The 13,474-nt window shown below is 43.9% G+C and overlaps 1 protein-coding gene across 2 annotated transcripts in view; it reads right to left on the bottom strand.

Moving 5' to 3' along the window:
• Positions 1-13,474, bottom strand: part of Uggt1 (UDP-glucose glycoprotein glucosyltransferase 1) — a 94,752-nt gene that overhangs the window by 79,221 nt on the left and 2,057 nt on the right. For both annotated transcript variants that reach the window (XM_029538484.1, XM_021197311.2), the window contains exons 2-3: positions 7,277-7,412; positions 2,350-2,432 (exon numbers count right to left, since the gene is read on the bottom strand). In XM_029538484.1, the coding sequence (XP_029394344.1) occupies positions 2,350-2,432; positions 7,277-7,412 (219 nt within the window). The remainder of the gene's footprint in view (positions 1-2,349; positions 2,433-7,276; positions 7,413-13,474) is intronic.

Consider the following 13,474-nt stretch of genomic DNA (forward strand, 5'->3'; position numbering starts at 1 on the left):
GCAACCACATGGTGGCTCACAACCATCTGTAATGAAATCTGGCGCCCTCTTCTGGAGTGTCTGAAGACAGCAACAGTGTACTTACATATAATAAATATTTAAAAAAAATAATAATAATTAAAATCTTCAATTGGAAAGATTGAGTTGGCATGTGGAGTGTGGTATACACACATGTATGTGTGTGGACACACTTGTTTCAAGGAGACATGAACACACTTACATGTGTATGCAGGCCCAAAACCAAGCATCTTTCTCAACCTTTCTCCACCTACAACAGAGGCAAGCTCTCTCCATGACACTGGGAATTTGCCAGGTGCAGCTGCCAGCCAGCTTGATCTGGTGATCCCTTTCTCGGCCTCTCAAGTGCTAAGGTAGCTATGGTGTCTGCCTGGCTCTGCAAGGTTCTGGGATCTGAATGCTGGCCATCCGGCTCACTCACACAGCAAGTGCCTTAGCCACTGAGCTATCTCCCTAGACCCAGTATTTACATTTTAAAAGCAGAATATAAAAGGTTCCATATCACATTAGCATCATCGGATGTGGGGAAAAAAAAGAGAAATACCTCAAAATATTCATAGAAATTAATGTCAATCTTTAGATTGTAGAACTATGAATAATGAAACAATGAACATGCTCTTATCAATTCACATCCCTGTAACATTATTCAGAATGTTTATATTAAAATTTCATTTTAGGGCTGGCGAGATGGCTCAGCAGGTAAGAGCACTGATTGCTCTTCCAAAGGTCCTGAATTTAAATCCCAGCAACCACATGGTGGCTCACAACCACCCGTAAAGAGATCTGACACCCTCTCCTTGTGAGTCTGAAGTCAACTACAGTTTACTTATATATAATAATAAATCTTTAAAAAAATTTTTTTTCATTTCAAATGTTAAGACTTAAGGTTTTAACCCATATTATATGAAATCATAAAAGTTAAATATGTTTTTAAGATTTATCTTATTGTTTTTAGTGATGTGTTTGTCTGTGTGTTGGAACATGCACATGACTGCTCTCAGAACCAGAGGCATCAAATCCCCTTGGAGCTGGAGTCACAGGCAGCAGCAAGCTGCTGGAAATGAGAGCTGGGACTTAAACTCAGGTCATTGTAAAACCATGCACACTCATAACCACTGAGCTGTGTTTCCAGCTCTGTGAAATAATTTGTTATAAACAATTCTAGTTCATTCTAAGTTACATGACCACATGACTAAAACTTACAAATGCTGATCAAAATCTGTATGTGCTCCTGTTATAAAATTCAGATGGCTATGGAAATGCTATCTTAGCAAAAATGTCAAAGTAACCCATTCTATTTAACTTAACAGTAGTCAGTTCCCAACCATTTCTGATTCAGTAAGAAGCGACACTTGCCCGTGTGGTGTTCAATATTTTAATGACAGTCATGTATGTCACTGAGGGAAGATATGCTCAGAGCAATACACTATCAGGTGACTCTGTTACTAGGTAAATCAATAAAGTACACTTACCCAAATCTGACAACTAAGAGTTCACTGGGTGACATCTTGTGGCATCTTATGGCACCACTCTCGTGTACGTGACCCATCCCTGACCAGAACACCATTATGTGGTGCATGAGCATCTCCTCTATCAGCATCTTTGGCTAGCAATGTCTATAGCCTACACTACATCTTTTGTGTTAGAAATGTTCAAGAAAGCACACCATAAACTAAAACTGAGCGATGTAAGATACATCTTAATTTGATATCTTGACTCTCCAGTATTCAGTGACTGACAGGCATATTGAAAAACATGCTTGGCGGCATTAACTTAATGATAACACACTTAACACAAACAGGCCAGTTGTGTGATTAGTTCATACCAAAACAGACAGATAAACTTAATACTAAATGATCTACAATAAAATGTATTTCCGTTAAGTAGTCCCAAAGCACATTAACAAAAGAGCACAACAGAGCAAAAGCAATGGAAAGAAAAGAATGGTTTGCAGTCACAGTTACAAACTGTGTGCACATACAAAATGATTTGTGGCTCACACAATGGTATCTGCCAATAGCCCCAGCTATTCAAGAGGTTGAAGCAGTAGGACTGTGTAATCAGCCAGTTCACAAAGCGAGACCTCATCTCTTCAAAAGGAAAATAAATAATGTGTTGGTCTAAATCAGGAGGGTTTGGGAATAGCCCAGTGGCAAAGCATGGGTTTCCCGTGCACTGGGCTAAGATCAATCTTCCTACCATGGCAAGTGTAGTCATTAAAGAAAAAGTGTTCTATTAGCTGCCGTGTTACATGTATTATATACAGAAGACCATTTTCTTATAACATTTCCCCAGACCACAAAGTCAAACAAGTATTAGCTTCAATTTTACCATGATGATCTGATGATCCAATGTTTTGAGTGGCTTCTACAAAACTCCAAAATTTCTCTTGACTGTCTTCTGCTAAGAACTCACTGGGAGAAAAGTGGAACATGTCAGCAATGAGACGATAAAATCTTTCAACACAAACTATATTACTAGAGAGAATAAAAGGAGATTTACATTCCCAAATGTCTGTACTTTCACTTTTACATACACACACACACACACACACACACACACACACACATAAATATATATTATACATCTTTATGCCTAATGTGAATTTTCTTAATGGAAAATAAGCTTCATTATTTCCTTAGCTATTAGTAACAGCATAATAATATGTTCACTCAGTAGCTATTTCTTAAGAAACCTGGAATAATAAAAATGCTATGCGAATAGGGAAGCCCTAATGTACAAATGACTTATGAAAGCCATTAGCAGAACTCATCAGCCGTGACAGCAGAATTAGGAACTGGTCATTTTAGTGCAGTTCCACTCACATCCTTTCTGAGAGATCTTATGAAGAACAAATGTGTCAGCTAGAGGTTCTCCCAAGCAAACATGAACCCCAGAACAATTTCTGGAAGGATAAAGGCAGTTTGTTAAGCTTTTAACATCTGAAATAACAAATTTTCAAGATCATCAAATTTTACCTTAAAATCAGTACACATCTAACAAAAACAAATGTAAGAACCTATCTCTTTTACTATTACACTATTATCTTAAAATAATGGTCTTTCTGAATTTCCTTTCCTTCAAGAGGCTTAAAGTTCCTGAAGTAAAATGCACATCATGCCTGAATGAACAACTCCTGTAAACTGGGGGTGGTCACTCTGAAGCCCAGTCCCAGTGTGGTGGTGACCTAGATCTCAGTGTCCCCAGCCACAGCAAGGCCTGCCCATTACTCGCCAACACCAGGATGTACAGCTCTCACTCTAGCCATGGCTAGCCACAGAAATATAGGAAAGTTAGAAACAGTTCCTGGCAATGCACAGCTTCTCTAAAAATGGGTTTCAAGAATTGCCCATTATTATTAACAGATAATTCAGTGCCTCCGTGAGACTTATATTTTTCTAGCTGTCTGATAACTGATATAAACAAGAGTGGCCTTAGAATAGCTTACACTCTAAGAAAACAGATACTAAGAAGTCAGTCACAATATGCACATGAACCACCAACTCATGAGCTAAGAGAAAAACACAATACTCAACAGCAATAACAATGCAAGCACTCACTCGGGCTAAATCCTTCTCACACAATCACAAACAAGCTTCTTGAAACACATTTTCTATCCCACTGCAAAGGCCTAACATTGCAATCATCTCATTAATACTATTAAACCCATTGAAGTAACCCAGAAAAGAACAGAAGGTGTTATTACAAATAATGGTATCCTTTGTGTAGTACAATTAAATCTGCCTTTTCTTTTGTTGTGCTTCTTAGCTTTGTATTCCTATGCCAGTGAGTAAAAGTATCTGTGGATTTGCTTTTCAGTTGGGGAAGAAGAGGATGGGACTCTTAATGCTCTCTGGCACTAGGTGTGCAACCTACAGGAGCACCTAGGAAAGCCACCTCCAGTCCTAATCGTGGATAACATGAGTGACATGCAAAGGACACACCATAAAACATCATAGCTCAAAGTCTTCATACACAGAAAACTAAGGGGAAAAAAAAACCCAAAACCTCTGTGTCTCCTTTGCTATTGTTGAGATGGACCAGGATGAGTCTAACACAGGAACAGAAGAGTAAAAGGCACCCATAGGGGTCTGTTCTCAGTGCACCTAGAACCCTTACTCAGGTGCAAGTCCTCACAGTCACCCTGATCACAATCACACTGCTCACAGCCACTCTGGTCATAGCCAACCTGACTACAGTCACCTAGTCACAGCCACCCTGCTCACAGCCACCCTGCTCACAGCCACCCTGACTACAGCCACCCTGCTCACAGCCACCCTGCTCACAGCCACCCTGCTCACAGCCACCCTGACTACAGCCACCCTGCTCACAGCCACCCTGACTACAGCCACCCTGCTCACAGCCACCCTGCTCACAGCCACCCTAATCACAGCCACCCTGACTACAGCCACCCTGCTCACAACCACGCTGCTCACAGCCACCCTGCTCACAGCCACCCTGATCACAGCCACCCTGCTCATAGCCACGCTGCTCACAGCCACGCTGCTCACAGCCACCCTGATCACAGCCACCCTGCTCACAGCCACCCTGATCACAGCCACCCTGGTCATAGCCAACCTGACTACAGTCACCTAGTCACAGCCACCCTGACTACAGCCACCCTGATCACAGTCACCCTGGTCATAGCCAACCTGACTACAGTCACCTAGTCACAGCCACCCTGACTACAGCCACCCTGCTCACAATCACCCTGGACACAGCCACTCTGCTCACAGCCACCCTGACCACAGCCACCCTGGATAGAGCCACCCTGCTCACAGCCACCCAGATTACAACCATGCTCCAAATGAGCAAGCTGCTAGGAACTTGCTAAAGTCTTCATCTATGGACAAAATAAAAAGGGAGCTAGCTGGGCTTGGCAGCTCATGCCTACAATCCCAATAATTATTATTAGGAGAAAGAGGCAGGAGGATCACAAGTTTGAGGTTAGCCTCGTCTCTACATAGCCAGACTCTGTCCCTCACATAGTGAGCAAGGAGTGAGACAGAGCAAGAGAGTGTGCTCCTACAAGCAACCTGACTGTCCTCCAGAATCTGTGAATCTGGTGGTAAGCTTATTTTCTTAGACTAGTAGTCAATATAAATTCAAGTAGACTTGATTTATAACTCATTAATAACTCTATCATTCTAAAGCCTTTGGCCATTATAATATCTGACAATAAATGTTTGTTGCCCTCAATTTTAATAATAATAGTTATTTACATATTTCTAATAGTAACTATAGCTGCTCAAAATATTCAAGATTTTACTTCAGTTAAATGTACATATCATTTCATGGAAAATCATGGAGCTAAAATCCCTTCATAATCATCAGGCACATCTAAAATTATACACATGAATGTTTTAGGTCCCTTAGGGCTAGACGGGAGGAAAACAAGATCTTTAACAGCCACATGCCCTGGTCCATCCTCATCCACAGAGACAGTGTGGAATCCACCATCAGAGACTGGAGGGAAGAACGGTGCCCTCAGCAAACTGTAGAGGTAACTGCAGTGATTTCAAATACACAGAGCTCCGTTAGACGGGCCTCCTAGGCCCATCACCTTGACAACCTGTTTGCCAACACCTACAGGAGAAGGGGTCTGAAAGTAACAGCTCCACATGGTAAACTGCCAGAGATGCCTGAAATGGGGAGATGCTGTAGTAAGGAAGCTGGTGAAGCAAACATCATAGCCTACTTAATCAACTGTGATCAAAGAAACCGGGGGAAAATGGAGGAATTAAGACTGACAGTTTCAGTCGTGCTCTCTCAGCTCTGCGGGCATGTGTACGTCCTAAGATCCTTCAAGGGGCCAGGGATGCAGCTCAGATGTTAAGAGTGCTTCCCTAGCACGGCTGAGATCCTTGGTTCACTATCCGCAATATCACATAAACCAGGCATGATAGCACACGGCTACAATCCCAACACTGAGTAGATAGAAGCAAGATCACAAGTTCAAGGTCATTCTTGGCTACAAAGTAAGTTTGAGCCAAGTCTGTGATGCATGAGACCCTGGTCTTTAAAGACAAAAGAACACAAAAAACCCAAGATTTAAAAAAAAAAAAAAAAATCACTCAACACATATTTTATCAATTTAAGACTTAATTATTTTATATAATTAATTGATAGCCTATTTGTTTGTTTGTGTCAGAGGATCACTATGTGGCCCAGTCTAGCCTCACGCACACAATTCTCCTACCTTAGCCCCTCTATGTGCTGGATTTAGAAGTGTATACCATCACTCGTGGCTACATCTATCTTTGAAGGAGGGGGCGAGGCAGCATTCAGGACTGAACACAGGCTCACACCTGGCAGGCAGGCAAGCAAGCATTCTACCACTGAGTTATATCCCAGTTTCTCACTGCTATGCTGCTGGGTGCTGATGATGTCTTCAGATAGTGTCTGCATAACGTACCCATCCTTCCATCTTAGCTGCTGTTACAGATACGTCACCACTCCCAGCTTTACGGTAACTTTTTATTTTAGCGTATCACAGGCTGATTTTGAACCCTATATATATATATATCAAAGGATGACCCTGAACCCCTGATCCTCCTACCTCAACATCTCAAGTGCTGGGATTACATGCATGTGATCTTCACCCTATTGGTTCATGTAGTGCCAAGGACAAACATAGCTATACAAGGGAATACAATACTATGTGGTACAAAAAACCTAAAATTTATATATATGCTGATATAAATTAGTAAGATCTGACTTACTACAAAAGTAAGTAAATAATAATAATAATAATAATAATAATAAAACCTCTAAACTTAAGGAAGTATCCAGATTTGGGAGATTACAAAGCAGAACAGGAGCATTCTTAAACAGGAAGACCTGGTGGGTTCTTCAGCTCCTTCCTCTTCCACCCCCACTTCCCTCTCCTTTTCTTTTTTTTCTTTTTTTCTTTTTTTTTTTTTTTAATTTGGTTTTTCGAGACAGGGTTTCTCTGTGTAGCCCTGGCTGTCCTGGAACTCCCTCTGTAGACCAGGCTGGCCTCGAACTCAGAAATCCACCTGCCTCTGCCTCCCGAGTGCTGGGATTAATCCTAGAGTCTTTTCTTGTGTGCAATGTCCCTAATCCTGCCTGTGCAGCTGACAGGCAGAGTCTGCATCCTCGTGCATGTACATCCTTCCATGGACAGAGCACAGTGGGCACGGTTACAGACAGCTAACACATGCGAATGAACAGAGTACCCCTTTACTGCAGACCCTAGATCTACAGAATTCCATCCTGAGAAGGGAACCCTCCTTACCTGGCTTCCAGCAGCAGTGGAGCAGAAAACCACTTTGTGGTGAGAGAGGTGGTAATGGCTTTTGAATTGGCTTCTGCTAAGGAAAACAGGCACAGTAAGGCCAGTGCAATCAGGAGTCCCATGTTGTAACCGAGCCCTACACAGGGAAAAAGAAGAGAAGGTATCGTTCAAATGCCATGAGGAAGCACAAAATGTTATTACTTAGAGACACAGGTAACAGAAACATATACTTCTGAGACCAACAGCACTTAACACCAGGATGGCCTGTAGAGAGGAAAGTCAGAAATTGGCAGTTAAAGCTGGCTGGTCAGCTACAGCCTTTCCTGCAAGGGTACCACTTCCCTTCCTGAAGGGTGATGTTGGTCACACAGCAGGCTGCATGCCACTTCATAAAGTCTGAGGGTAAACAACGCTAAGACAGACTGTAAATGACTAGTCGTACTGGAGGCTGAATCATGCTCTCCAGTGGAGGAGGGGTGTGTTACAGTCATAACCCCGCTACTTCAGAATGGAAACAGACAGAGACGGAGTGTTTACAAGGCAATAGGTGACATTTTGGTCATCAGGACGGTTATCCAGTACCACTAGTGTTAAGAGAGGGAGAAAGAAATGTGAACAGACCCAGAGAGAGTACCTGTGAGCAGAGAAGCAAACACTGGAACTACACCACAAGTCGAGGAGTACCTGGGACTCTGATGCTGTTAGAAACTGAAAGAGGCAAGCCAAAGTCCTCCCTGGGAGTTTCAGGGAGGCTGCCACACCTCAACTGAGGACTTGTAGCCAAAAAACTGGAAGACAATGAACTCAACTGTCAGAAGCCCCACAGTTTAAGCGGGAACCAATGTAGTATGCTTCAAGAGTAACAACTCAAAGCCTGGATGTGCCATCTGCCAAGAGTTCAGTAGTTTGTCATGCCATCAGCTCCCACCTACAAAGGAGGGAATGCAAGTTCCTCGGGAAGTGGCACAGAGCCTCCCATCCCCAGCCTCTCCAAGCAAACTGACATCTGCATCCAGTCAGCATCCAGACCACTGCCCAAGGCCAAAGAATCACGCCCCACCCCACCCCCACCCCAGAGCTACATACAGGTCAGCATCCTGAGCCCATATAAGTGTGGCTCGGGGATGAAACCCTTGCCTACCTCAGCATGCCCACTCCTCACCAGTGCCTCACAAAGAAAAGTAAAAGTCAGGCTGCGTGACTCAACCCTGTAATCTTAGCTGCTCAGGAAGCTGGGCTGAAAGCAGACTTTACTAGCCTGGACAACCGGGGGAAAAAAGGCCTGGGTGATACACACCTTTAATCCAGCACTCAGGAGGCAAAGGGAGGTGGATCTCAGTGAGTTTGAGGCCAACCTGGCCTACAAAGCCAGTTCCAGGACAGCAGGTGCTGTTACACTGAAACAGCACCTGCTGTTTGGGGGTAGGGGGGAAGTTAGCATTTAATTCTGGGTGGGGCCGTGAGGATGAGAAGATGGAAGTACTAAACAGTTTGGTGCTTGGGTAGGCTATGTTAGGCTATGGCGGGTTCTTCCTGGCCACATCCATTCCTTGACACAGGTTAAAATCTCCTAATGGAGATAGACACAAAAGACATTGAGCGAGCTGCACATGTTTAGGCCCAGCACTTGGAAGTCAGGGGCAGGCAGATCTGAGTTCAAGGCCAGCCTGGTCCACAGAGTTCCAGGACAACCAAGGCTACACAGAGAAACCCTTTCTCAAAAAGCCAAGGGGGAGGGGGGGAGATACTGAGTGAGACAATTATGATCTACTTTTTTTTTAACTGATATTATTTATAGTAAGAGCCTACTTTAGGGCTGGGGAGATGACTCAGTGGTTAAGAGCACTGACTGCTCTTCCAGAGGTCCTGAGTTCAATTTCCAGCAACCACATGGTGGCTCACAACCATCTGTAATGGGATCTGATGCCCTCTTCTGGTGCACACTAATAAGTAAAAATGTAAAATAAATAAATTAATTAATTAATTTAAAAAACCAATTTAAATAAATAAATAAAGCCTGAAACTCCTGTAAGAAAACAGGGGATACTGTTTGATATTGGGATAGGCAAGAGCGTTTTTAATAGAATACCAGTAGCACAGAAACTAACCCCAAGTATTAGACGAGACAAAACCAAGGACTTTCTGTACAGCAACAGAACCAACCAACAGAGCAACCAGTTCACAGAATGGGAGCCGGTCTCAGCTATGCTGCAGGCAAGGGAAGAATAGCTACAATTCACAAAGAACTGCAGAAATTCAGTAGCAAGGAAATATAACTGACAATCGACAAAGGGGCAAATAAAACGAATAGACTTCAAAAGAAGAAGCGCAAATGGCCAATAAGTCTTTCTAAAAGTGTTCACTATCACTACCCATCACACAAATTAAAACCCCTTCAGGCAGCACCTCGCCCAGTCAGGATGACTGTCAGCAGCCAAACTGACAACCAATGCTGCAGAGATGTGGAGAGAGAGGAATCCTTAGTCCCTGTTGGGGAGGACACAAAGTAATACAGTCATTGTGGAGATCACATTGGAGATCTCCCAATAAATTAAAAGCAGAGCTACCATATGACCTAGCTACCTCTCTCCTAGGTAGATATCCAGAAAAACCCTACACCCTGGCTTAGAAATGTGTGTGCCTCCATGTTTACTGCTGCTGTGTTCCATACAGCAAAGTATTAGAATTAGACTCGTTGTCCATCAATACATAAAAAACAAAATTTCTACACACACACACACACACACACACACGAATACTATTCAGCTCTAAAAAAAAAAACAATCAGCCAGGCGTGGTGGTGCACGCCTCTAATCCCAGCACTCCAGAAGCAGAGGCAGGCGGATTTCTGAGTTCGAGGCCAGCATGGTCTACAGAGTGACTTTCAGGACAGCCAGAGCTACACAGAGAAACCCTGTCTCGAAAAACCAAATTTAAAAAAAAAAAAAAAAAAAAAAAAAAGAAAAAATAATCAAATTTTCAGGAAAATAGGTGGACTTAGATGTATAATATTAACTAAGATCACACAATCACAAACAAACAAACAAACAAACAAAACCTGCATTGTCTTTCTAATATGCAAAGTCTAGCCAAAAACCTAGTCTATCTGTCAACAAATGCATGTGTGGGTATAGTGTAACAGCAGACAGGGATCAAGGAAGTTTAGGCTTTGGGGTGAGGAAAGACTCGGTGCAGGCACGGGCAGGAGCTGTGACGTGAGTATAAAGGTCCAAGCGTCCATCTCACATGCATGCACCCTGTTACCTGGTCCCTCTACACAATGATCAAAGGACCAAAATTTGAGGGGAGCAGCTGTCTACTTGTCACACAGCGTGATCCTTGGCCCATCAGTAGTCAGTGCACAGATGCGCCATCCCCATTGAGCTGTAAGACCAGGGAAGCCCAGGGCAGCTTACCTTCGAGAGGCCGGGACTAAGTGGCAGGGTTTAGAGCCGCGCTGGTTCCATTAGTAGGTGTATATGCCTTTAGGTCGTACTAGGAACACAGGCTGCCGGGCGCTGGGCGCCTCCTGGGATTTGACTTTAAGAGCGCACCACTATGCCTTACAGTGTTAGTAGTCCACGGAGCTGTGCTATCCATTTTCTCTCCGTTTTAGGGGAAGCGATAGTGCTTTCTCTGCAGACTCAAACTGAGCAAACCACATTAAGAGCAAAGGCCGGTCAGGTTTTTCTGAGTCAGGTGTGGCGCACGCCTTTGGTCCCAGCACTAGGGAGGCAGAGACAGGTGGATCTGAGCCAGAAGCCAGCCTGCTCTGTAAAGTGACTTCCAGAGCAGCTAGGGCTATGGTTAGAGGGTCCCTGAATCAAACTCCTACCCCCAAAAAAGTTTTAGTTTTGTTTTGTTTTGTTTTGTTTTGTTTTTTCATGGGCATGTCTTTGGAAGGAACTATGTCAATCTGAAGGGAATAGGCCTAAAACTGGCACGGAGGAATCCACACAACCACCCTGATAGGTTCACACTTAGGCTGACCTCTGGGGCTAAGCATGACCTTCTCAAGCACAGGGAGTTGTGCCTGCTGTGGGCATCAAGCCTAGGATGAACACAGGAGGCACTAACAGTGGAATAGACACTGGCTCATTCATGAAGGGATTGAGAAGACAACAGAGGAGTGTGGGCCAAGATTCACTATGATTTACAAAGACCAGGACCTCGAAACTAGTGCACAGAAGCACTCGGAGGGGCGTGACAGTATACAGATGGACAGGGCAAGAAACAGAGGGAAGCCACTGACATGGTGGCTTCTGGTTCTGGGAAACATTTCAGGGGGAAACAGCTGGAAGGCATTGGGGCAGGTATCTTAAGAGGACCAATGGGAGAAAGAAGAGGACCCAGGGGACCTTTAAATACCCAAGCCAGCAGCAAGCAACCAGACCTAGGGCCTCTCCCATCCCAAAGGAATAAAGTGGTTACTGTGACCTTCCTCCAGACTTGTCACTTAATGTCAGAAACTGAATCGGAAAATCCCCTTGACAACATTCTTGTTGTACACTAAAATCTCTATGAGTTCAAAGATAACCTGGACTACATGGTACGTTCCAAGGCCAGCCAAGAACACATGGGGAGATCCTATCTCAAAAACATTGCTTTAAAACTAATTAAATAGAGAGTAAGAAAGACTTTTGATACATAGATAGATAAATAGATTTCTAAGAATATTTTTATTTTAAAGATTTACTTTTTCTTATGTGTATTGGTGTTTTATTTATCTGTAGATATGTGTGCCCCATTTGTATCTGTGTATCTCCCCATCTGAATCTGTGGAGGCCAGAATAGGGTGTCAGGGCCCCCAAAAACTGAAGTTATGGACAGCTGTGGGCTGACATGTACATGCTGGAAATCAAGGATGGAAGAGCAGCCAGTGCTTTAACCACTGAGCCATCTCTCAGGCCCATGAGGTAGACTGTCAACAATGACCTCAGGCCTCCACACACCCATGAATGCGCCTCCCACACACACACACACACACACACACACACACAAATTAAGATTGTAAGAAGGATATAAGGGAGAAGCTACATACGGAGAGGTACTCTTGCAATATTTTAAAGATTTATTTATTAGTATTACTAATATATCTGTACGTGAGGCTGAGTGAATTTATATACACCACATATGTACAGGTATGTACAGGCCAAGAGTATTGGATCTCCTGGAGTTAGAGTTCCAGGGACTGTAAACTGTCTGTTGTGGGTGCAGAAGACAGAAATCAGTCCCCTGCAAGAACAGTACAAGCTCTTTCTCAACAGCTGCACCATGTCTCCTGCCCCACCTTGCAGTATTTTACAGAGAAAGTATACACCCTTGCTATGTCAGTACCACTGCAGATGGGAACAAGATGAAAGCTATACAGTAAAGAGCAGCTTTGCAAATCTGCCCCACACTCCACCTCATAGGCGATACTGGAAGGAAACTGTGTCCAGAGAAACAGGGAAGACCCTCTCTGAAGCACTGTCTGTTTGAGGACGCTTTCTTTCATTACATAAGTCCCACTAGCACCCTGACTGGAGTGGGCCTTTTGTGCTGCCTATGAAGGTAAATGTTCTGAGTTGACAGCAACTGAAAGTGCAATGCTGGCCAGCATGGTGGACAGCCAGCAAGCATTCTAACAAGTTCTAGGCCCGAGTCCACGAGCAACCATCCATGAGCCCCTAGAGCTTTTAAACTAAGGCTCGTTGGCTGATCCACAATAAAATATCAAAACTGTACGTGACAGGTGTGTGCGGCGAACGCTTTCACCTTCCGGAAAGCAGAGCAGGCGGCCTGATTCTTAAGTTACCACCAAACTCCTCCTTTCTCTTTCAAGACGGGTTCTTGTCATGACCTATGCTGCCGCCTTGTTATGTAGCAGGGGACAACCCTGAACTCCAAACCCTACTGCCTCTACCTCCCTCCCAAGTGCCGGGCTACAGGAGGGCACCGTCACAGACCCAGCCAGCTACTTTGTCATTTTTAAACTAAAGTTAAAGAACTCTTAAAAAGAAAAAAGGCCAGGGCTGGTGAGATGGCTCAGTGGGTAAGAGCACCCAACTGCTCTTCCAAAGGTCCAGAGTTCAAGTCCCAGCAACCACATGGTGGCTCACAACCATCCGTAATGAGATCTGATGCCCTCTTCTGGAGTGTCTGAAGACAGCTACAGTGTACTTACATATAGTAAATAAATAAATCTTAAAAAAAAAA

This window comes from Mus pahari, chromosome 5 (assembly GCF_900095145.1).
Source record: "Mus pahari chromosome 5, PAHARI_EIJ_v1.1, whole genome shotgun sequence".
Taxonomy (NCBI): domain Eukaryota; kingdom Metazoa; phylum Chordata; class Mammalia; order Rodentia; family Muridae; genus Mus; species Mus pahari.